The following is a 25,866-nucleotide window of genomic DNA, read 5'->3' on the forward strand; positions in this document are numbered from 1 at the left end:
AAAAATCATGTGATGCTTCTCTAATTTGTGTAATTAACAGCACCTGTAACTTACCTGTGGCACCTAACAGGTGTTGGCAATAACTAAATCACACTTGCAGCCAGTTGACATGGATTAAAGTTGACTCAACCTCTGTCCTGTGTCCTTATGTGTACCACCTTGAGCATGGAGAAAAGAAAGAAGACCAAAGAACTGTCTGAGGACTTGAGAATCCAAATTCTGAGGAAGCATGAGCAATCTCAAGGCTACAAGTCCATCTCCAAAGACCTGAAAGTTCCTGTGTCTACGGTGCGCAGTGTCATCAAGAAGTTTAAAGCCCATGGCACTGTGGCTAACCTCCCTAGATGTGGAAGGAAAAGAAATATTGACGAGAGATTTCAACGCAAGATTGTGCGGATGGTGGATAAAGAACCTCGACTAACATCCAAACAAGTTCAAGCTGCCCTGCAGTCCGAGGGTACAACAGTGTCAACCCGTACTATCCAACGACGTCTGAATGAAAAGGGACTGTATGGTAGGAAGACCCAGACCCAGGAAGACCCCACTTCTTACCCCGAGACATAAAAAAGCCAGGCTGGAGTTTGCCAAAACTTATCTGAGAAAGCCTAAAACGTTTTGGAAGAATGTTCTCTGGTCAGATGAGACAAAAGTAGAGCTTTTTTGGGAAAAGCCATCAACATAGAGTTTACAGGAAAAAAAAGAGGCATTCAAAGAAAAGAACACGGTCCCTACAGTCAAACATGGCGGAGGTTCCCTGATGTTTTGGGGTTGCTTTGCTGCCACTGGCACTGGACTGCTTGACCGTGTGCATGGCATTATGAAGTCTAAAGACTACCAACAAATTTTGCAGCATAATGTAGGGCCCAGTGTGAGAAAGCTGGGTCTCCCTTAGAGGTCATGGGTCTTCCAGCAGGACAATGACCCAAAACACACTTCAAAAAGCACTAGAAAATGCTTTGAGAGAAAGCACTGGAGACTACTAAAGTGTCCAGCCATGAGTCCAGACCTAAATCCCATAGAACACCTGTGGAGAGATCTCAAAATGGCAGTTTAGACAAGGCACCCTTCAAATCTCAGGGACCTGGAGTAGTTTGCCAAAGAAGAATGGTCTAAAATTCCAGGAGAGCATTGTAAGAAACTCATTGATGGTTACCGGAAGCGGTTGTTCGCAGTTATTTTGGCTAAAGGTTGTGCAGCAAAGTATTAGGCTAAGGGTGCCAATACTTTTGTCTGGCCCTTTTTTTGAGTTTTGTGTGAAATAATGATTTGATTTTTGTTTCATTCTCTTTTGTGTTTTTTCATTGCAAGCAAAATAAATGAAGATAATAATACCAAAGAATTTGTGATTGCAATCATTTTCAGGAAGAAACTGAGTATTCTCTGACAGAATTGCAGGGGTGCCAATACTTTTGGCCAGCACTGTACGTACTTATTGTTAATATACAGACTAAGCCCTACATAATGTTTCTTGATTTAGTATATCCGTCTTCTATTCATACCTGCTAAAAGTAAATTCCTCAGCAGCACTTGTTTCTCCTCAGTGCTGCAGTCCTCTCCTCCATCTCATTTTTGCTCTTGACCAGGCCTACCTCTTTGAGCTACCATCAAATTAATCTAACTATTAAATTCACATGTGCTCTATCTGCTCCTGTACAGTTCCATGCCTGACCAATATTATATTATTGACATCTGGATCTAGCACAGATTAACTCTACTCCACTCCTTCACAACAGCAGTGTATAGTTGTGTTTGTTGTCTGCTGCTTACAGGTAATTTTGTGAAACTGTAAATGCTGCTTTGTTGATACACATGGCAGAGGATTATCTTCTGTCATATGCATCAATAGAGTGATGTGTTCAGTTTCCCACTACTTGTCTCTCAGCAGCAGGCAACAAACAGAGCTCAATTATTCTCAGCAACAGTCAGCAGAATACCCTCCTGCAGTATATCATCCTCTCTAATATTGGATTGTACAACAGTCACCAAAAGTTTGTGAAAAGTAGAATCACAAATGTTGAATTTAAGCAATATCTTTCTTATGTGTTCCTTTTCATAGATGACAAAAACTCTATGGTTTTCTCTCTCAAAAGGCGCTTTTGGTAATAGATGGCAAAACTGCTGTTTCACATTCACCTTTAAGTGATTGAGGCCTGATCTCACTAAGGAATTATGTAAAAAGAGTAAACCCGATCCCCACACCTGCTTTCCTTTATAGTAATTACAACTTTGCTTCTACATTCCAGCGTGGATTATCTGTATCACCTTTCAATTAGAAGTGCCTTTGTAAACCAGACCAGACCAAAACGCAGCTTCTTCCAGTTCTGCAGTTCTGCTTCACTGTTAATACGCCACACATTTCCAGATTTGTTGTGAGAATATCTCACCACATTCTTCATATTTTGTCTCAGTGTCAAAACCTTGGCAGCAGAGCACTGAAGATAACTAAATCCGTTTTCAGTTAAGAACACTTATCTTTGACCAGTTAGTTTCAAATCCAAGGTCAAACTTTATACAAAAGAAAACTATAAAGACCCATGAAACTCCTGTATGGAAATGAATATTCTCGTACGGCTTTACAGTATATCCTGTCATGTGGCAAAGCCGTAGTGTGGATATTAATTCATAGGATTGCTTCTTCCAATCAGTATACTAACCATCCTCCTCACTTGCACGGTCAACAATCTGTCTGCATAACTGCTTCCATACATTTACTTTTGCTATCTTAGATGTTTGGGTATGTTCCCACGATCAGGAGACGGTGTGTTCTAGACGCAGTGTAATTACTCTTGTGGAGACGCAAGTGTTCTCCGCGGGCGAACACAGCGTCTGTGCCCAGAGTCAGGATTCTTTACTCAGTGGTTTTTTACCATTTTCTGCCACTGAAAACATTTGCGTCTCCGGAGCATAAGTTGACATGTTGCAGCTCTGAAAGCCGCGCCACATGTCAGTTTACCCTGCATAGAAAAGAATTTATTTCTAGAAATCCCATACACTGTGCTTGTTCTGTACCACACAGCATTTTGGACACAGCAGAAATACACAGTAGTATCCAAAAAGCTGCTAATCCTGATCATGAGAATGTACCCTAAGAATTAGATGTACCATATTTTATATTGGAAATGTTACATTCCTACATCGATTACTTTTCCTGAACATGTAGAAATCTAGAAAATATTATTTAAAAAAAAATAAAAAAAAAAAAATGGCAAGCTCCCCCCACTTAAAATCAGAAGGCATGCATAGATATCTGGTTTATAAGTGTGGACCCCTTGAGGGACCCCCTCAGACTTGGCAGTGCATGTGGCGGGCCTTCTGAACTATATGGATCTGTGTGGTCTCTCTGAGAATGCTACCCAATGTTGCTCCTTTTCTTTTCTCTGTTTCTTTCACTGGCACAAAATAGTACATTGGTTATTTGTTCCTATTACTTCCTCTTTAAAAGTGTCTCCTGGGCAAAGAGATTATTAAACTGTTACAAAGCTTTTGACAACTAAAGAAACATCATAATTTAGTTTACTTTAATTTACAGTTAAAGAGATGGTCGGAAGCCAAAGTCATTTTTATCTAAATCCCTATCTATTTAGTGCCATAATCTAAACTAATTTCTAATCTATTTATATATTCTAGCATACTAATTACTAATATACTGTACTGTATATTAGAAATTCCCTACCGTTCCCTAACTACACTATCTAACACTGTTGTATTTTTTTCCCCTACTTCATCTCTGATGATGCTTTTTTTGAGAATTATTATTATTATTATTATTATTTATTATTATAGCGCCATTTATTCCATGGCGCTTTACAAGTGAAAGAGGGTATACGTACAACAATCATTAACAGTACAAGACAGACTGGTATAGGAGGAGAGAGGACCCTGCCCGTGAGAATCCCAGTATATGCTGGGATACTCAAACGAAACATGATCAGAGTAAGAGCTTGCAGTCATCAGTAATGCTCTTTTCAGGAGCTGGACTAGTCCATCCGTGCTTTGCATTTTGCTATGTGCACAATGACAGCATGCTCTCTGTTGCCAGCTCAAATTAGCAGTAATGAGTCGGGACAGAGCGGTGCCAGAATACCTGCCATACAGAGACCAGAGCCACCCCCACATCTGATATCATTGGTCTCTGCGCACTGGGTATTTTGACACTCCTTTGCTGACTTGTTACTGCTGATCTGAGCTGGCAACAGAGAGTGCATGTCATTGTGCACTAGCCCAGCCCCAGTAATGAGTCTTTGACGATGCTTTGTTTCAGGGAGGGGATAGGGACTGCAGCAGTGACTGCAGTCCCTGTCTCCCCTGCGTTGTTTGGGGATTCTCAAATGAAGCATCATCAGAGAGGAAGTAGGGGAAAAAAATGATGCAGAGGAGAACCAAACAAGTTGTTGAGAAAGCTGGAGGAGGCTGGATGCAAAGAATAACAGAGCAGGCTTTCGCAATGAAGGGGGAGAGGAGAAACTGGGAAGCACTGAGAGTGAGCTGTAATGGAGTGAGCCTATTGAGGAGGGTGTCAGAGATCACGCTTGTCAGAGTAGTCCATGTTCTATATTTCCCATGTCTATATTATATAATAGTCCCAAGAAGACAGCATGACTGCAGTGGGTGGGCCAGAGATCAGCAGCTAACTAGAAGCATTGGGTGGGCAGTGAGGGTGAGAGTTAAGCGGGCTTTACACGCTACGAGATCGCTACAGTGATCTCGTTGGGGTCACGGATTTTGTGACGCACATCCGGCCGCTGTAGTGATCTCGTTATGTGTGACTCCTAGGAGCGATTTTGGATCGTTGGAAAAACGTCCAAAATTGCTCCTCGTTGACTTGGGGGTCCATTCTCAAATATCGCTGCTGTCGCGTGGGTGAAGTTGATACTCGTCCCTGCGGCAGCACACATCGCTACGTGTGACGCCGCAGGAACGAGGAACCTCTCCTTACCTGCCACACGCCAGCAATGCGAAGAAAGGAGGTGGGCGGGATGTTCGTCCCGCTCATCTCCGCCCCTCCGCTTTGATTGGCCGGCTGCTTAGTGACGTCGCGGTGACGTCGCTGTGATGCCGAACGTCCCTCCCCCTTGAGGGAGGGATTGTTCGGCAGTCACAGCGACGACGACGACCAGGCAAGTGCGTGTGATGCTGCCGTAGCGATAATGTTCACTGCGGCAGCGATCACCAAATATCGGTATAACGATAGGGGCGGGTGCTATCACACTTGCCATCGCTAGCATCGGCTAGCGATGTCGCAGTGTGTAAAGCCCGCTTTAGGCCACGATCACGTTCAATGTTTGGTCAGTATTTTACATCAGTATTCGTAAGTCAAAATCAGAGGAAAACTATAATAGAACCACGTGTACCACTTCTGCATTTTTCACCCACTGTTGGTTTTGGCTTTCACAAACTGATGTAAAATAGTGACGAAATAGTGAACATGTGAATGTGGCCTAAGGGTGCTTTCACATTGCCTTCTTACCCACATTCAGTCCTCCTTTTGGGGCCTAAGTCTGAACCCCCTGCAAAATGGGATTCAGACATATGCACCGACGGAGCCATTGACTATAATGGTGCAGGTGGAGTCACACTGTTCTCTGTCGTGCACCATTTTTTGGTATATACGCTTACTGGCAGTAGACACCCAGATGTAGTTGACGACGTATACGCCCTAAAATGGTGCACAACAAAGCACACAGTAACTCCGTCTGCATCATCATAGTCAATGACTCTGTTAGAACATATGTCCGAATCACATTTGCTGTGTTTTGGATGCAAGCCCTCAACGGGACCACTGAATAGGGGGAAGAAGCTCAAAATGTAAATTAAAGGAGCAAGGGAGTTACTGGCCGCACTATAGGGTCTTCAAAAATTATTCTTCTGTCAACTCCCTAAAAACACAATTATTGCATAAATATGTGGCTTTGGCTTCAAGTGTTTTTTTTTTTATATTTTCTTATTGAAATTTTAGTGATGAGGGAGCAATACCATGCTCGGGTGCTCAGTGCTCGTGACAAGCTGTCGGATGCTCGAACGGGCTCGACTTGTTAGCCGAATATAATAGAAGTCATAGAAGTCAATGGGGAATGTGAGCATTTTTGGGAAAATGCTTGAGTTTCCCATTGTCTTCCATTATACTCAGTACACAAGTTGAGCCCGCCCGAGCATCCGACTGCTCGTTACGAGTACCGAGCACCTGAGCATGGTAGTGCTCGCTCTTCACTACTTGTTACAAGTACTGAGCACCCGAGCATGGTAGTGCTCCCTCATCAGTACTTGTTACGAGTACTAAGCACCCGAGCATGGTATTGCTCCCTCATCACTACTTGTTACAAAGTACTGAGCACTCGAGCATGGTAGTGCTCCCTCATCGCTACTTGTTACGAGTATTGAGCACCCGAGTATTCTGAACGTTAGTTATGTTTTGGCTGCTGGGAGGCTCCCTCTGGTGGCCAGGAATGGTTTGGACTTGGACCAGGTGTGTTGTGCAGTGGGTGTTTCCTTTGCTAACTCTCTGCTTATTTAAGTCCTGGTCTGATTGCAGGTTGTTGCCGGATGTCAGTTGTTCTTTGTATCTCCAGCCTGCTTAATCCTGCTTTACACCACATCTACTCCAGATAAGTGCTTGCTCTTTATTTATTGTCTGGTTCTTTTGCTTATCTGGGTTTGTCATTTGTTGTGGTTGGTTTCAGTTTATTTCCTTCCAGGGATTTTCCCCCTCAGTGGATTGTTGAGGAACTCCCTGCAGTTCTGTGTGGAGTATAGCTCCTTTGGGTCCATGTGTTTGTGGCTTGTTGAATTTGTTATAATTCTTGTTTTCTGTTCATTGGTATGACAAGGGCACCTGGTATAGGACGAAGTTCAGATCGAGCGATCTGAGGGCCTTTTTGTACTATCAGGAAGTTGGTATTTTGCAGGGTTTTTCTCTGGTCACCATCAGTCCCCTTTCCTGTCCTTTCCTATTTTAGTCAGCGGGGGCCTCACCTTTTGCTAATCCTGTCATCTACCTGTGTATTGTGTTTTTCCTATATCACCGCAGTCTTTGAATGTGGGGGGCTTGCTATTCTTGTCTATTTTCTGAGGCAGATAGTTATTCATCTTTCCTACCTTTAGGATAGTTAGTTCTCCGGCTGGGTTCGCGGTGCACAGGATGTTAGTTTACCCCTCGGCTACTTCTAGTTGTGATGGTTAGTAAGGGGATGGCGGCCAGATTAGTTGCCAATGCTCTTGTCACCTTTTGCCAATGATTTGTGGTGGTCTTCCATGGTTCCGGATCATAACAGTACATCCGGCCAACAATTTTAAAGGGTACTCTTAAGAAGGGAAAAAAAAAATAAAAAAAAAAAAAAACTGCTGAGAAAATATTTTTTTTTGGTGTTTTTCCTCTTCTTCTTTGGGTTCTGTGGAAGATTTCTTTTTCTAGCATGGATGAATTGGGTGAGCGTGTTGCTCATCTTGATGCTAAGGTTCGTCGTATAGAGTCTTATTTTGCACAGACTCCCCTTGCAGAGCCTAAGATTCCTGTTCCTGAATTTTTTTCGGGAGATAGGGCGAGATTTTTGAGCTTCAAAAATAATTGTAAATTATTTTTTGACCTGCGCCCTAAGTCCTCAGGGAATCCCGTACAGCAGGTTAAGATTGTTATCTCCTTGCTGCGTGGTGACCCTCAGGACTGGGCCTTCTCTTTAGCGTCTGATGATCCGATTCTCAATGATGTGGACTTCTTTTTTCAGGCCTTGGGATTATTATATGACGAACCCAATATTGTGGACCAAGCAGAAAAGGTCTTGTTGTCCTTAGCTCAGGGTTTGGATTCTGCAGAAACGTTTTGTCAGAAATTTCGAAAGTGGGCGGTCCTTACCAAATGGAATGATGATGCGCTTGCGGCTCTTTTTCGCAAGGGTATTGCTGATGCTGTGAAGGATGTAATGGTAGGATTTCCCATCCCTTTTGGTCTTGATGCCTCTATGACCTTGGCCATTCAGATTGATAGGCGTTTACGTGAACGCAGGAAGATACCTGCTGGTTTTGTGCCTGTGGAACAGCCTTTGGAGCCTATGGAGTGTGATAGGGTCCTTTCTAATGCTAGTCGGCAGGGGTTCAGATGGAAGAAGAAAAGACTGTGCTTCTATTGTGGAGACGCTTCTCATAACATCTCTGTCTGCCCTAAATGTGAAAGGAGATTGGCTACTTCTGTTACTGTGGGTTCTTTGCAACCAAAGTTTCTTTTGCCTGTCACATTGATTTGCTCATTGTCTTCTTTTTCTGCATTTGCCTTTGTGGACTCAGGGGCAGCGCTCAATTTGATGGATTTTGGGTTTGCTAGGGATTGTGGTTTCCCCATGGTTCCTTTGCAAACTCCTATTCCTTTAAGGGGCATTGATGCTACCCCTTTGGCAGAACATAAACCCCAATTTTGGACCCAGGTGCCTATGAGAGTTGCACCAGCGCATCAGGAAACTTGTACTTTTTTAGTATTGCATAATCTACAGGATACCTTGGTACTGGGATTTCCGTGGTTGCAGACCCATAATCCGGTTCTTAACTGGAGATCCTTGTCGGTAGCTAGTTTGGGTTGTCAAGGTGTGCATCAGGACCTTTCCGTGTCATCCACGTCTGCTCAGGCAGTTGATGTTCCGGCCTTCTTGTCTGATTTCCGTGATGTATTTAATGACCAGGAATCTGATTCTCTGCCCCCACACCGGGACTGTGACTGTGCCATTGAGTTGGTGCCCGGTTGTAAATTTCCCAAGGGGCGGATTTTCAACTTGTCGGTGCCCGAACATGATGCCATGCGGTCATACATCAGGGAATCATTGGAGAAGGGGCACATTCGGCCCTCATCTTCTCCTTTGGGTGCCGGCTTCTTCTTTGTTACTAAGAAAGATGGTTCGTTGAGGCCTTGTATTGATTACCGTCTTCTTAATAAAATTACGGTTAAATATCAGTACCCTTTGCCTCTGATGTCTGATCTGTTCTCTAGAGTGAAAAGTGCCAATTGGTTTACGAAACTGGATTTCAAGGGTGCGTATAATCTCATCCGTATTAAGGAGGGTGATGAATGGAAGACGGCTTTTAATACTCCTGAGGGGCATTTTGAGTACCTAGTGATGCCTTTTGGGCTCACTAATGCACCCTCCGTCTTCCAGGCCTTCATGAATGATATTTTTCGGGACCTTATTGGTAAATTTCTGATTGTGTATTTGGATGACATCTTGATTTTTTCTGATGATTGGGACTCTCATGTTGGGCAAGTACGGGATGTTTTTCAGATACTTAAGGATAATGCACTGTACGTTAAGGGGTCAAAGTGCCTCTTTGGGGTGCAAAGGATTTCCTTTTTGGGCTTCATCCTGTCTCCCTCCGCTATCGAAATGGACCCGGTTAAGGTTCAGGCTATTTACGACTGGGTGCAACCGACTTCTCTAAAATCCCTGCAGCGGTTTTTGGGGTTTGCTAATTTTTACCGTAAATTTATAGCCAATTTTTCTGCCATTGTCAAACCTCTGACGGATTTGACAAAGAAGGGAGCTGATGCGGAGCATTGGACCCCTGAGGCTATTGTGGCCTTCCAGGAGCTTAAAAGGCGATTTACTTCTGCCCCAGTTCTGCAGCAACCTGATGTGTCTCGCCCATTTCAAGTTGAGATTGATGCCTCAGAGATCGGAGCAGGTGCTGTTCTGTCTCAACGAGACGCTACTTCGGGTAAACTTAAGCCCTGTGCTTTTTTCTCTCGGAAGTTTGCTCCTTCTGAACGGAATTATGATGTGGGGAACCGGGAATTATTGGCTATGAAGTGGGCATTTGAAGAGTGGAGGCATTGGTTGGAGGGGGCTAGGCATCCAGTTGTGGTGCTTACGGACCACAAGAATCTCATCTATCTGGAATCGGCCAAGAGGTTGAATCCTCGGCAGGCCAGGTGGGCTTTCTTTTTTACCCGGTTTAATTTTGTGGTCTCTTTTTTGCCGGGCACCAAGAATGTTAAGGCCGATGCCCTTTCCAGGAGTTTCTGCGCTGACTCTTTGGAGGTTGTCGAGCCGTCTACTATCCTGAATGATGGTGTAGTTTTCTCGGCTATTTCGCCTGATCTGGGGTTGGCACTGGCGGAATTTCAGGGGGATAAACCTGAGAGATGTCCTACAGGGAAACTGTTTGTCCTGGACCAATGGAGAGACCGAGTTGTCTCAGAGGTTCATTGCTCTGTTTTGGCGGGTCATCCTGGCATTTTTGGTACTCGGGATCTTGTGAGACGCTCTTTTTGGTGGCCTTCCCTGTCCCGAGATGTTCGTCGTTTTGTGCAGTCGTGTGGAGTTTGTTCTAGGTCCAAGCCCTGTTGTTCACGTTCGAGTGGGCTATTATTGCCTTTGCCTGTACCTAAGAAACCTTGGACACACATCTCTATGGATTTTATTTCAGAGCTTCCCGTCTCTCAGAAAATGACTGTGATTTGGGTGATCTGTGACAGATTCTCCAAGATGGTCCACTTGGTTCCCCTATCTAAGTTGCCGTCTTCATCAGAGTTGGTGCCTTTGTTTTTCCAACGTGTTGTTCGTTTGCATGGTATTCCCGAAAACATTGTTTCTGACAGAGGAGTGCAGTTTGTATCCAGGTTTTGGAGGATTTTTTGCTCCAAATTGGGTGTTCAGCTGTCTTTCTCCTCAGCGTTTCATCCTCAGACCAACGGTCAGACTGAAAGGGCTAACCAGACCCTAGAGACCTATTTATGGTGTTTTGTTTCTGCGGATCAGGATGACTGGGTTTCGTTTTTGCCTTTGGCTGAATTTGCCCTTAACAATAGAGCTAGCTCTACCACATTGGTGTCCCCCTTTTTCTGCAATTTTGGGTATCACCCTAGGTTCCTCTCAGGGCAGCTTGAGGTGTCTGACTGTCCGAGGGTGGATTCGGTGGTCAATAGAATGCAGCAGATTTGGGGGCAGGTAGTGGATAAATTGTTTCAGTCCCAAGAAACTGCCCAAAAGTTTGCCAACCGGCGTCGGACTGTTGGTCCCCGGTTTAAAGTAGGGGACATGGTGTGCTTGTCCTCTAAAAATTTCCTATGAGAGTTCCATCTCCTAAATTTAAGCCCAGATTTATTGGAACTTATAAGATTTCGGAGATTATCAACCCTGTATCTTTCCGTTTGACTCTGCCTGTGTCATTTAAGATTCACAATGTCTTCCGTAAGTCCTTGTTGAAGAAACATGTGGAGCCAGCAGTTCCTGCAGCAGTGCCTCCTGACCCTGTTTTGGTACAAGGGTATCTGGAGTATGAGGTTGAAAAAAATTCTGGATTCCCGTCGCAGTAGGCGTCAGCTTCAGTACCTTGTGAAATGGAAGGGTTATGGGCAGGAGGATAACTCTTGGGTTGTGGCTTCTGACATTCATGCGGACAGGTTGGTTCACGCCTTCCATCATGCTCGTCCTGAGCGACCCGCTTGCGTGGGTGAGGGTTCGGTGACCCCTCCTCAAGGGGGGGGGTACTGTTGTGAATGTTAGTTATGTTTTGGCTGCTGGGAGGCTCCCTCTGGTGGCCAGGAATGGTTTGGACTTGGACCAGGTGTGTTGTGCAGTGGGTGTTTCCTTTGCTAACTCTCTGCTTATTTAAGTCCTGGTCTGATTGCAGGCTGTTGCCGGATGTCAGTTGTTCTTTGTATCTCCAGCCTGCTTAATCCTGCTTTACACCACATCTACTCCAGATAAGTGCTTGCTCTTTATTTATTGTCTAGTTCTTTTGCTTATCTGGGTTTGTCATTTGTTGTGGTTGGTTTCAGTTTATTTCCTTCCAGGGATTTTCCCCCTCAGTGGATTGTTGAGGAACTCCCTGCAGTTCTGTGTGGAGTATAGCTCCTTTGGGTCCATGTGTTTGTGGCTTGTTGAATTTGTTATAATTCTTGTTTTCTGATCATTGGTATGACAAGGGCACCTGGTATAGGACGGAGTTCAGATCGAGCGATCTGAGGGCCTTTTTGTACTATCATGAAGTTGGTATTTTGCAGGGTTTTTCTCTGGTCACCATCAGTCCCCTTTCCTGTCCTTTCCTATTTTAGTCAGCGGGGGCCTCACCTTTTGCTAATCCTGTCATCTACCTGTGTATTGTGTTTTTCCTATATCACCGCAGTCTTTGAATGTGGGGGGCTTGCTATTCTTGTCTATTTTCTGAGGCAGATAGTTATTCATCTTTCCTTCCTTTAGGATAGTTAGTTCTCCGGCTGGGTTCGCGGTGCACAGGATGTTAGTTCACCCCTCGGCTACTTCTAGTTGTGATGGTTAGTAAGGGGATGGCGGCCAGATTAGTTGCCAATGCTCTTGTCACCTTTTGCCAATGATTTGTGGTGGTCTTCCATGGTTCCGGATCATAACACCCGAGCATGGTAGTGCTCCCTCATTACTACTTGTTCCAAGTACTGAGCACCCGAGCATGGAAGTGCTCCCTCATCACTACTTGTTACGAGTACTGAGCACCCGAGCATGGAAGTGCTCCCTCATCACTACTTGTTACAAAGTACTGAGCACTCGAGCATGGTAGTGCTCCCTCATCACTACTTGTTAGAAGTAGTGAGCACCTGAGCATGGAAGTGCTCCCTCATCACTACTTGTTACGAGTACTGAGCACCCAAGCATGGTAGTGCTCCATCATCACTACTTGTTACAAGTACTGAGCACCTGAGCATGGTAGTGCTCCCTCATCACTACTTGTTACAAGTACTGAGCACCCGAGCATGGAAGTGCTCCCTCATCACTACTTGTTACGAGTACTGAGCACCCGAGCATGTTAGTGCTCCATCATCACTATTTGTTAAAAGTACTGAGCACCTGAGCATGGAAGTGCTCCCTCATCACTACTTGTTACGAGTACTGAGCACCCGAGCATGGAAGTGCTCCCTCATCACTACTTGTTACGAGTACTGAGCACCCGAGCATGGTAGTGCTCCCTCATCACTACTTGTTACGAGTACTGAGCACCCGACCATGACCATGGACGTGCTCCCTCATCACTAGTTGTTACGAGTACTGAGCACCTGAGCAAGGTAGTGCTACATCATCACTACTTGTTACAAGTACTGAACACCTGAGCATGGAAGTGCTCCCTCATCACTACTTGTTACGAGTACTGAGCACCTGAGCATGGTAGTGCTCACTTATTACTAGACCTTATACTTCTGGATATTATGTTTGCTTAAAAATGTATTTGAATGTGCTATCTTCAATACATCTTCTTTACAGTTGTTCTGGGCTTATGTTTGTTTTATAGTATTTGACACTAGTTTATGTGCATTCCCTGTTCTCAGTGTTTATATCATTTAGTGCCTGACATTTTGTTAATTTACAGAATCTTCATAAATATTCACAATCATTTAAAAAACAAGTTGCATTTTTTGGGATCTCTGAACTGGGAGTCCAACGATAGGTAGAATTATCAGTATATTATTATATACTATCTTGTCATCTAGAATAATAGACAACAGCACTTTACAGACCACTTTCCTGCCATCTACAATAACAGGCCACAGCACTTTACACTGCTCGTACCATGATCTAGAATACTTAACCGTATCACTTTATAAAGAACTGTTGTTTTCTCTAGAATAAAACACTATAGAACTTTAAAGAGTACTGTGCCATTATATAGAACAGTGTTTCCCAAACTCCAGTCCTCATGGCCCCAACAGATCATGTTTTCAGGATTTTTTTTTGCATTGAACAGGTGATGGAGTCATTATCAAGGCATCACCTGTGCAATACTAAATAAATCCGGTAAACAAGACCTGTTGTAGGCTGTGAGGACTGGAGTTTGAGAACCTCTGATTTAGAATTATTATTAATATTTTGTTATAGAGCACCATTGATTCTATGGTGATGTACATGAGAAGGGGCTACATGCAAAATATAAATATGAGTTACAGTAGACAGAATGGTACAGAGAGGAGACGGCCCTGCCCTTCCGTGCTAACATTCTATAGGAAAAGACTATAGGTGGGGTCGGTTGCGACAGCTCCGGTGGTGGTGAGGAGGCAGTGGTGTCATTGCAGACTTTAGGCATTTTTGAAGAGATGGGTTTTCAAGTTCTGATTGAAGATTAATAGACTATAGCACCTTACAGAACACTTTACTAATCTCTAGAATAAAAGACCACTGAACTTTACAGAGCTCTGCCCCATCATCTAGAATAATAGTTCATTGCACTCTACAGAACATTTTACCATCATGTAGAATAATATGCCCTAGAACACTACAGAGCTCTCTCGGAATGCTAAAACTATAGTTACTGTACAAAGCACAATCCCATCATCTACAATAACAGACCAAAGCACTCTACAGAACACTGTTATGGCATCTAGTATTACAGAGCAAAGTCCCATCATCTAGAATAACAGGGCATAGCACTCTACAGAGCACTTTTCCATCATCTAGAATTATTGGACATAGCCCTCTACAGAGCACTTTTCCATCATCTAGAATTATTGGACATAGCACTCTACAGAGCACTTTTCCATCATCTAGAATTATTGGACATAGCACTCTACAGAGCACTTTTCCATCATCTAGAATTATTGGACATAGCCCTCTACAGAGCACTTTTCCATCATCTAGAATTATTGGACATAGCACTCTACTAAGTACATACCATCATGTAGAAAATAGGCCATTGCATTCTTCAAAGCACTGTCTTGTCATGTAGAATAGAACATAGCATAGACCACCTTACTCTCATATAGAATGACTTTACAAAGCACCGCCTCTTCATCCAGATTAAGAAGCCATAGCATTTTACAGAACACAGCACTGTCATATTGAGTAGCACTCCATTGCACTTAACAGAGCGCTGCCTTGTCACCTAGAATAATGGGCCATAGCACTCTGCTGAGCACTGTACTCTCAGGTCACATACAGACATAGCTGTATACAATATAGCCATCTTTTGTTTCCCCATCAACCAGTCTAATCATTGTTGTTTAGCATCAGCTAAAGGCACAATAACGTATCTATGATGACCTTGTAGCCCTATTATTTATTTTCTGCCAGTACATTCCTTTATGCATAATAGTAACACAATAGTATAATCTGCCACACAGTACAGTATAAACTGCAACACGGAGTGGGAAAAAAGCAGCTGAGAATGAAATTGAAGATTTGTTACAGTTTGTAGATAACACTCAATCTTCATATAAAGTAACCATAGAAAAAAAAGAAAAATCTAAATGAATATGCCCAATTTGTCAATAAATCCTTATATATTTATTTCAGAACTTTTTATTACTTGATGAGATTTCAAAACCAGCAGTAGATCAACCAGAAGAAAATGAGCAGGATCTACTGGTCCAAATTCAAGATCTGACTTGTTATTGGGACACGGTAAGAAATTCTATTGATGCAAAATCGAAGGTTACTTATTTATGTATTTAGTGTGGCTGAAGAAAGTCACGTGTCCATAATTTTCAACCTAGGGATGGAAAAGATGTTTGGAAGGGATATATGTACATCCATAATGCATGAACCAGTCTTTCGGAGAGATTCAAAGGGGTACTTTGCACACTGACATCGCAGCTGCGATGTCGGTGGGGTCAAATCGAAAGTGACGCACATCCGGCGTCGTTGTCGACATCCGAGTATGTGAATCATTTTTACTATGATTAACGAGCGCCAAAGTTTCGAAATTGTATGATCGGTGTAGTGTCGGGCATTTCCATAATGTCGCTGCAGCAACAGGTACGATGTTGTTCCTCGTTCCTGCGGCAGGACACATCGCTATGTATGAAGCCGCAGGAGCGAGGAACATCTCCTTACCTGCGTCCAGGCTGCAATGAGGAAGGAAGGAGATGGGCGGGATGTTCATCTCCGCATCTCTGCTTCTATTGGCCGCCTGCCGTCGCAGGGCAGGTAAGTGCATGTGAAGCTGCCGTAGTGATAATGTTTGCTACGGCAGCTATGACAAGATATCGCATGTGCGACGGGGGCGGGGACTATCACGCTCGGCATTGCTGCGATCGGCTTGCGATGTCGTAGTGTGCAAAGTACCCCAAAGTGTTGACTGGCTGGATCAACAATCTGAACAAGAACTTTACACACTTATATAAAAATGATGTTAATTTCTTCTAAAAAAAAAAAAGTATCAAAGTCCTTTTTGAAAGCATCAATAGTTTCCACTGTGACCCAAAAAGCCTGGTCTTCTCTAGAGATTCTTTTTCCCAGCAGAAGGAGGGAACGCCATCTTGTTTTTTGAGTGGATTTAAGAGTCACTGACCATATGCTTTGTATGGTCCATTTATGTATTTGTACAAGTTAATAATTTCTTCCCTTATTTGTCTCCTCTCCCGGCTTAATAAATTTAATTATTTCATTATTTCCACATAAATAAGATACTCCATACCCCTTATCAGTCTCGTTGCTCATTTTTTGTTTTCTTTTAACTCGGGGGGTGGGAGGTGGGTAATTTGTATAAATTGGTGCCCAGCACTGAACTCCATATTCCAGATGAGGTAGCTTCTGAATAACAAGCATGCAATAATGTGTCTGCTTTGTTCCTGGTCTGTCTGTGCCGTTCATGGGACCTATAATTTATGTTCCAAATACTTCACTGATTAACGAATCATTCCCTGCCTTGAGGGAGAATAAGAACACTTTATTAATTTATTTCATAAAAATAGGCTGAAACATAAACACAAATCAAGTTAGGCTAGATAAGAGAGAGTCTTAAAAGCTTGCTATTTGTTATCATCCTTTCAGTTAGCCATTAAAAGGTATCAAGTAGAAATAAAAAAAATTATTCAATCTATACAAAAGTATGTACTCGCCAAAATGTTGTCTTTTTTTGTAATTCGCTACCGTGTTTCCCCGAAAGTAAGACAGTGTCTTACATTCTTTTTACCCCCAAAAGACACACTATGTCTTACTTTCGGGGTATGTCTTATATTGGAAAAAATCCCACAGCAATCGCAGCAAGTCTCCATGCAATGTACCGTATGGGGACTTGCCGCGATTGCGCCGTAAGTGTACCGCAAGTTAAGGAAACGTAACCACCAGCGGCTGCACATGAGGGCACTGAGGATGCGTGTTTTTGTATGTTGTCCACGGTCCTGATGGACCACGGACAACATTACTGTAACATTTCTCGGTGGCCGAGCGTTCAGCTGAGCGCCCCACCGCCGGCATGTGACAGCTCTCAGCTGAGCGCTCGGCCGCCGGCATGTCAGGGCGCTCAGCCCATTGAATAGCTGGTGAATTTTTATACAGACACCCTGTCCTGTCGCTGATTGGCTAAGAGCTTCCAGGTTGTCTGTGATTCCAGTACAGGCGTGAAGGGATGAGAGGGCCCAGCATGTTGAGATAGGAAATCCCGGGGAGGCGCTGCGGCCTGTGACCCGGTGGATGGAGGAAGTATGGACAGTGGCGGCGGAGGAAGGCCGGGTGGCGAGACCGGGCTACTGCAACAGATCCTGAGCCTCAGCCTCGTCCCGCGCGTGAGAAATGCGACCGTGTGTCAGAGCGCAATGACTCTGTGCACCTTACCGGGTGAGCGGAGGTCGGGCATATAGTGTAGAACCACGGGTGATCAGCGGGCCGTCACCGGTCACGTGTCCGAGCTCCTGACGACCGTCCATCTAATTCTACAGTCTGTGCGCAGGGGTGTGCGGAAGGACACGGCTCAGGGGCAGGCGGGCTGCTGGGGGCCGTATGGCGGGCAGGCGGCATGTCAGGGCACTCAGCTGAGCACTCGGCCGCCGGCATGTCAGGGCACTCAGCTGAGCGCTCGGCCGCCGGCATGTCAGGGCACTCAGCTGAGCGATCGGCTGCCGGCATGTCAGGGCGCTCAGCTGAGCGCTCGGCCGCCGGCATGTCAGGGCGCTCAGCTGAGCGCTCGGCCGCCGGCATGTCAGGGTGCTCAGCTGAGCGCTCGGCCGCTGTAACTGTACTGTAAAGAAAAAAAAAAAAACAAATAAATAAATTTTTCCAATGTACAGTCCCACTATGTCTTACTTTTGGGGTACGTCTTACCATTAGCCGACCCCCCAAAACCCCCACTACGTCTTACTATCGGGGGTGTCTTACTATCGGGTAAACACGGTATTACATAGATTCAGCAAAATGGCAGCAGGTTGACCATTTCTCTAAACGGTATTAATAGGTTTAAAAATAAAAAAGAAATACTCATATTCACCTCAGCACTGACCTATTCAGGCCCTCTGCTCTTTATGGCACATGTCGTGACTTTGTGCTCAAAACTGTCCAAGTCTTCATTAGGGCCAGCAAACTGATTTAGAGCTCATAGCGGTGATTAGAAGATGTGATGAGGACTGGACAGGTGATGGTGAAGAGCAAAGGGGCCAGAGAAGTGAGTAGTGGAGTGGGTATAAGCATTTTCTTTATTTTCTATATGTTACGTTTGTTATGCATTGCCTCTTCACATTAAGTATTTTGTCATTATTTTAATTTTTAAATAACTATATAAAAAGAAAAAATGTCATAATTTTCACCACACAGTCCACAAGAATAAAACGGGCTTTACACGCTACGATATTTCTAGCAATTGCTAGCGATATCGTACGCAAAAGCACCCGCCCCCGTCGTGCATGCGATATCGTGTTTACATATTTTTTATTTTAAAATTTGCTTCAAACAAAACAAATTGTTCACACAGTAAAATGTAACAACAATTAGTCAAATTATAATCTAAAGTTAAATTAACATTCAATTTTTGAAATAAAAAAAGTGGAGCACGGGAAAGGAGGAAAACAAAAAAAAAGAGGGGGGAGAGGGAAAGGCTACATGATTAAAGAAAAAAGGTAAACTAGAGTTATAGTAGAGTTTTGGCTGAAAATTTAAACTGAATCTCTTAACACATAAATTGCTAAACGTAACTATTAGAATAAAAAAAGACGGAGAATATAATTAAATCATTTTTACAGTTAGTAGCTCCACTAACTCAAGGATTTAATATAATAAGATTGGGATTGAACTTCTTTGACCAAAGATTCCATCTCACCGAGTACTTATCATATAATATATCTTTCAAAGCAAACTTAAATTCGTAAAGATTGTGAGAGGAAATTCTTTCTATTACTTCATGTATAGATGGAATATTAGTATTTCTCCAGTTGGCAGCGAGGAGATTTTTAATCACTTGTATGATATGACAGGTAATATGGCTATAATTTAAGTTAAGTTCATCTATCCCAATTGATAGCAGAACTAATTCCGCAGAGAGACTAATTTCAGATGAGGTTACATTATGGAGGAGCATTTCTGTATCTCTCCACAATTCCTTCAGTTTTGGACAACTCCAAAAACTATGACTGGTAGTACCTCTCTCTCCACATTCTCTCCAACATAAATCAGAATTATGAGAAGAGAATCTATGTAGTTTTTGTGGGGTATAATACCACTCAACCAGAATCTTATAATAAGATTCTTGTATGGATATACAGGTAGACAACGAGTATTAATAGGTTAATGCAGATTTCCATTTGTTAGATTGAAATATCGTATTCAATTGTTTTTCCCAAAATTCCATATATTTCAATTTCTTAAATGTATAGTCATCATTAAAAATTTAATATATGTTACTGGTATTCCATAAACCTATGTTTAATGGGTTGTTTAGTAAGTCTATGATGAAGGTGGGTAATTTTTTTGATAGAAGATGTGTTTCTTGCAGAAACTCCCATATACGAGTCCATTTATATTTCTCTGATATTGGTAGATGTATTTTAGGCTATGTGCGCACTTACCGGATTTTGCCGCGGATTTTTTGCGGTTTTGCTGCATGTTTCGCTGCAGAAAATGTTCATAACATCTCTGCAGTGAATCACCAGCAAAACCTATGGGAAAAAAAAATCCTGTGCGCACTAGGCGGATTTTGACAGCTGCATGTTTTGCTGCGGGATTTCCGCAGCAAAAACAATTGCATGTCAATTCTTTTCCGCACGTCGCTGCGGGATTTCACTCCATTGACTTCAATGTAATCGTGAAATCCCGCAGGGAATAACGCAGGCAGCAAATTCTGTGCGGTTCACTGCGTTTTGCTGCGTTATTCCCTGCGGTATTTCGCGGTTTACCTCCGGTAATGTACATCGCTTGCTTGCGGTTTTGCAGGGAAGTGATGTCATTACAGGAAGAGGAAGCCGTGCAGAGAGTAAACAAACACACAGATCACAGACACATAGAACACACATAGAAAGCAAACGGAAATATAGAAAACAAAACACGTGGGCTCCGCTGCATATTCACCGTCCAGCCGAGGTAAGCACACAGCGGCGGCCCGGTAGTCTCAGGCTGGGGAGGGAGAAGGGCAGGGTTAATGTCCCCCGCCTCACTCCCCCTCCGGCAGCCGAGAATATCAGCCGCAGCTGCCCCGGCACTGTCACATGCATTATGCGGCAGTACCGGAGTGTTCCCGACTCTTCCTGTCGCCGTGTAGCAGTGGCAGGCAAGGTAATACAAGGGGTTAATGGTGGTGGATCACCGCCGTTAACTCCAGGCTTGATCATGGCAGCGTCTGTGACAGCTTACATGATCAACCCGTAAGTAAAGTGAATAAAACACACAGAAAAATCCTTTATTTTAAATAAAACACAAACAAACCTCACCCTTTTATTAACCCCTCCCGAAACAAAGCTCCTGCGTAATCCACAGCTCCGACGTCCTGCGAGCCTTGCATCCAGCCGCGACTGACACACAGTGCTGAATGAATGCAGCCTCGCAGCAGACAGCAGAGGTAATTACCGGTCATTTCCCACGGCCGGTAATGTATCTATCTATCTATCCCTCTATCTATCTATCTATCTATGTATCTATCTATCTATCCCTCTATCTATCTATCTATCTATCTATCTATCCCTCTATCTATTCTTCTGTCTCTTTATCTATCTATCTACTATCTAAGAAGGAAATGATTTTTTTTTTTCTTTTTTTTCAATGTGCTTTATTTCATTGAATGCAATAAGCACATGTACCAACCCGCATGCGGCAAAACCGCGGCAATACCGCGAACAATACCGCGGTAAAGCCGCAGCAAACCGCATGCGGTTTTCAGGTGCGGTTTGCTGCGTTTTTTTACCGCGGGTGCGGTAATCTTTGAGAGCATGCGGAATTTTCTCAAGAAAATTCCATTTCCCAGTGCGCACATAGCCTTATAAGTAATATGTCAAAAGGAATAATATCTTTATTACTTACAATATCGTCAAGTAAAAGTATACCACATCTTTTCAAATTTAATAATTTAATTCTTGGTATCATCAGTTCCAAAGTATCTATCGAGATGTTTTTTTAAACTTGTCATCGAGACCTTTTGTGCTAATAAACAGTTTAGCAGAGTTCTCCAAGCTTTTATCTCTGCATTATTAGTTGGGTTTTTTGGCAATTTTTTATTTGTTCTAAGCAGATAAGCTAAGAGTAAAAGCCGCTTTACACGCTGCGATATCGGTACCGATATCGCTAGCGTGGGTACCCGCCCCCATCTGTTGTGCGACACGGGCAAATCGCTGCCCGTGCCGCACAACATCGCCGAGACATGTCACACATACTTACCTGCCCGGCGACGTCGCTGTAACCGGCGAACCGCCTCCTTTCTAAGGGGGCGGTTCGTTCAGCGTCACAGCGACGTCACAGCTGCGTCACTGAACCGCCGCCCAATAGAAGCGGAGGGGCGGAGATGAGCGGGACGAACATCCCGCCCACCTCCTTCCTTCCGCATAGCGGCCGGGAGGCAGGTAAGGAGAGCTTCCTTGTTCCTGCGGTGTCACACGGAGCGATGTGTGCTGCCGCAGAAACGAGGAACAACTTCGTTACTGCTGCAGTAACGATTTTTGAGAATGGACCCCAATGTCACTGATGAGCGATTTTGCACGTTTTTGCAACGATGCAAAATTGCTCATAGGTGTCACATACAACGGCATTGCTAATGCGGCCGGATGTGCGTCACCAATTCCGTGACCCCAACGAGTTCGCATTAGCGATGTCGTAGCGTGTAAAGCCCCCTTAAGTCTTTTTTATTTTTATTCCAGGTGGTGAATTTTTCAAGAGACATCCAACTGTTATCAAGGTTCACTAATAGTGTAAACTGAGTTTGTTTTACTAGGTTGCTTAGGTAATAGGATTAAATATTAGGCACACCCAGGCCACCGTTATCGCTACAGCAGCATCACACGCAGTTAGGCTAGGGCCCCACTTTGCGTTTCCACCTGCGGTTTTGGTGCTTTTTAGGTCTGTTTTGAGAAGCACCTTTTTCATGCCAAAAGGCATGCATTTTGATTTCCCAGCAAAGTCTATGGAAAATGGGGATTTCTAGACCCCACTTTGCGTTTTAAAACGTATTTTGTGGCAAAAAACATGCGTTCAAAGAAGCAACATGTCAATTGTTTTTGACATTTTGGGTGTGTTTTGCTAACATTGAAGTCAATGAGAAATGGCAAAAACCAAGATTCCAGCAAATTCCTGCGTTTTACCTGCTTTTCCAGTGCAGAAAACATGCGTTTTGGACTTCAAAATAATTATTTTATATGTCCCTTTACACACACACAGTCTAACAATTAAAAATTAGAATTTTAATAAATTATTGCTATTTTTCCATTAAATATCATATTACCGCTATAATTTCATTAAATTAATCTATTTTCATTATTTTTCACAAAAATATAGATTTTTTAATTTTTTCCAATTTTTCATGGAGTTTGACTATTTAAACTTTATTTAGCAGTGTCATGATGTTCAAAACGCATCTATCAAAACGCAGGTGAAAAAGCATGTAAAAAGCGCTGAAAACGCATCTAAAACGCGGTAACGCATACGTTTTCAGCGCTAAATTTCAGAAAAAGGCAACTTTGGTCAAATCAATTAAGCCCAAAACGTGCGTTTAGAACTGCAAGTAGGTGAACGCAAAGTGGGGCCCTAGCCTAACCTGGTCGTCGTCGTCGCTGTGACTGCCGAATAATCCCTCCCTCAAGGGGGAGGTGCATTCAGCGTCACCGCGACATCACCGCGACATCACTAAGCGGCCGGCCAATCAAAGCGGAGGGGCGGAGATGAGCGGGACGAACATCCCGCCCACCTCCTTCCTTCCTCATTGCGGGCGGGACGCAGGTAAGGTGAGGTTCCTCGCTCCTGCGGTGTCACGCACAGCGATGTGTGCTGCCGCAGGAACGAGGAACAACATCTATAAACAACCATTAACAATTTTTGGTTTTACGACGACCTCTCCATGGTGAACGATATTCACCACTTTGGAGGACTTTTAAGGTCGCTGGTAAGTGTTACACGCTGCGCTACCGTTATTGACGCCAGATGTGCGTCACTAACGACGTGACCCCGACGATAATACATTAACGATATCGTAGCGTGTAAAGCCCCCTTAACTATTAGACTCCTTCTTTCTGTCAGGCACATGGACATTAGCAGCAATAGACTCAAACCCTGCTAGAGTCTATTGAAGCATTTAATGAGCATTCTCCTGTCATGGCAAAGGTCATTGACAAGAGAGTCATGGAAGATACGCTAAACCATCAAGAAATCTTGATAGTGGATTCTTTGTTACCTATTGTATGTACAGGTGAAGGTAATCTGCATGTAGATAGTATTTAAATGTCCGGCAGGCTTAATGGAACAGTGGCTGCAGGGAGAAAATTAAGTCTAAGGGCGGCTTTGCACATTGCGACATCGCAAGCCGATGCTGCGATGTCGCACGCGATAGTCGCCGCCCCCGTCGCAGGTACGATATCGTGTGATAGCTGGCGTAGCGAACATGATCGCTACGCCAGCTTCACATGCACTCACCTGCCCTGTGACCGTCGCTCTGGCCGGCGACCCGCCTCTTTCCTAAGGGGGCGGGTCGTGCGGCGTCATAGCGACATCACACGGCAGGCGGCCAATAGCGGCGGAGGGGCGGAGATGAGCCGGATGTAAACATCCTGCCCACCTCCTTCCTTCCGCATATCCTACGGAAGCCGCGGTGAAGCCGGTAGGAGATGTTCCTCGCTCCTGCGACTTCACACACAGCGATGTGTGCTGCCTCAGGAACGAGGAACAACATCGGACCGTCGCGTCAGCGTAATTATGGATTACGCCGACGCTGCACCGATGATACGATTACGACGATTTTGCGCTCGTTAATTGTATCATCTAGGCTTTACACACTACGATGTCGCATGCGATGCCGGATGTGTGTCACTTTCAATTTGACCCCACCGACATCACACCTGCGATGTCGTAGCGTGCAAAGCCCGCCTAAAGGAGGCTTTACACGCTGCGATATCGCTAATGATTTATCGTCGGGGTCACGTCGTTAGTGACGCACATCCGGCGTCCTTAGCGACATCGCAGCGTGTGACACTTACAAGCGATCTTAAACGATCGCAAAACAGGCAAAAATCGTTGGTTTTGGAGAGGTCGTCCTAAAACCAAATATCGTTGTCTGTTTATTAGCGATGTTGTTCCTCGTTCCTGCGGCATCACACATCGCTGTGTGCGACACCGCAGGAGCGACGAACATCTCCTTACCTCCGTCCACCGGCAATGAGGAAGGAAGGAAGTGGGCGGCATGTTACGGCCGCTCATCTCCGCCCCTCCTCTGCTATTGGACGGCTGCCGTGTGACATCGCTGTGACGCCGCACGACCCGCCCCCTTAGAAAGGAGGTGGATCGGCGGCCAGAGCGATGTCGCTGACCAGGTATGTGCATGTGACGCTGCCGTAGTGGTAATGTTCGCTACAGCAGCGATCACACAATATCGCACGTATGATGGGGGCGGGTGCTATTGCGCTCGACATCGCTAGATGATGCTAGCGATGTCGCAGCGTGTAAGCCCGCTATAGTCTCCAAGCAGCTGTTGGCTTAAAGTCATTGGGGAGGAGCATGGAGTTGTTTCACTCACTGCTCTCTTATTGACCGTGCTGTAATCACTCCCAAGCTGACACGGTCGTCTCTCTATTTTTGGAGACTACCGGCGGGTTTAGGGTTTGTATCCCTCATTTCCATATGGGATGCTATAATTAAACATGGTTTCATTTCTTTCAGTACTTCATGAGTTATGTCAGTTTTATTTCTATCAGTTCCTAGCTGAGTGTTTTCAGCTGCTTTGTAGCCATGCCCCTTCAGGTTTAAATAGAGGTGTTATCAGTCATTAATTACTGAAGATACAAATCCATTTGTTCTCTGGCCCCTTGGTGGCTGGACCTGTAAATGAGTTTTCCAGAAGCTGGACTTTATCCTTTTGTGTTGCTGTTTATCCCTTTTTTCTCTCCCCTACCATCTTGTCTTATTAGTGCACCAGGGGGTTTAGAGAACCTCACCTACCTCTTCACTAGTCAGTGCAACTATAGGGTTTCCCAGGGTCTCAGGGTGCTGCTCGGCAACAGTTGCAGAGACTGTATAGGGACTGGCTAGGAGAGTAGGGACAGCTACAGGTGAGGATAGGAGGTGTTTCATCTACTCTCTCACTAGCACCAGGGCCCACCGTTGTTATTGTATCCCCGGTGTTCCCCCCTTGTTTGGGATTCCTCTTTTGTCGGTTTAGTCAAGAATTTTTCCTCTGCTACGAGTTGCACGCATGAAAATAAACAATCAGGTGTAAAAATGACTGTGTGGGTGTGCCCTAAAAGCAACAGGTGGAACTGTGCGTCTGGGGCTCTAGGCTCGAGGTTTATTGGTCCATATAGAGCAGTCATGGCAAACCTTTTACAGGCCGAGTGCCCAAGCTGTAGCCCTAAACCCAATTTTTTTTCCAAAGTTCCAACTAATCTTATTATGTAAATAATTGATTTTAATCTTACATTTGCAGTTTTCTCTTCAGCATGGGGCATCACGCTCATGCATGCTTACCACACATTGAAGCTGAGCCCTTTCCAGCCCTTTCCAGACACAGCAGTTGGATTGATTGATCTTCCTGGAAAAA

General features: G+C 44.3%; 1 protein-coding gene across 2 annotated transcripts in view; it reads left to right on the forward strand.

Moving 5' to 3' along the window:
- Positions 1-25,866, forward strand: part of ABCC4 (ATP binding cassette subfamily C member 4 (PEL blood group)) — a 410,039-nt gene that overhangs the window by 125,489 nt on the left and 258,684 nt on the right. For both annotated transcript variants that reach the window (XM_075336755.1, XM_075336756.1), the window contains one exon: positions 15,231-15,338. In XM_075336755.1, coding sequence (XP_075192870.1) covers positions 15,231-15,338 — 108 coding nt within the window. The remainder of the gene's footprint in view (positions 1-15,230; positions 15,339-25,866) is intronic.

Source organism: Anomaloglossus baeobatrachus, chromosome 2, assembly GCF_048569485.1.
Source record: "Anomaloglossus baeobatrachus isolate aAnoBae1 chromosome 2, aAnoBae1.hap1, whole genome shotgun sequence".
Classification (NCBI taxonomy): domain Eukaryota; kingdom Metazoa; phylum Chordata; class Amphibia; order Anura; family Aromobatidae; genus Anomaloglossus; species Anomaloglossus baeobatrachus.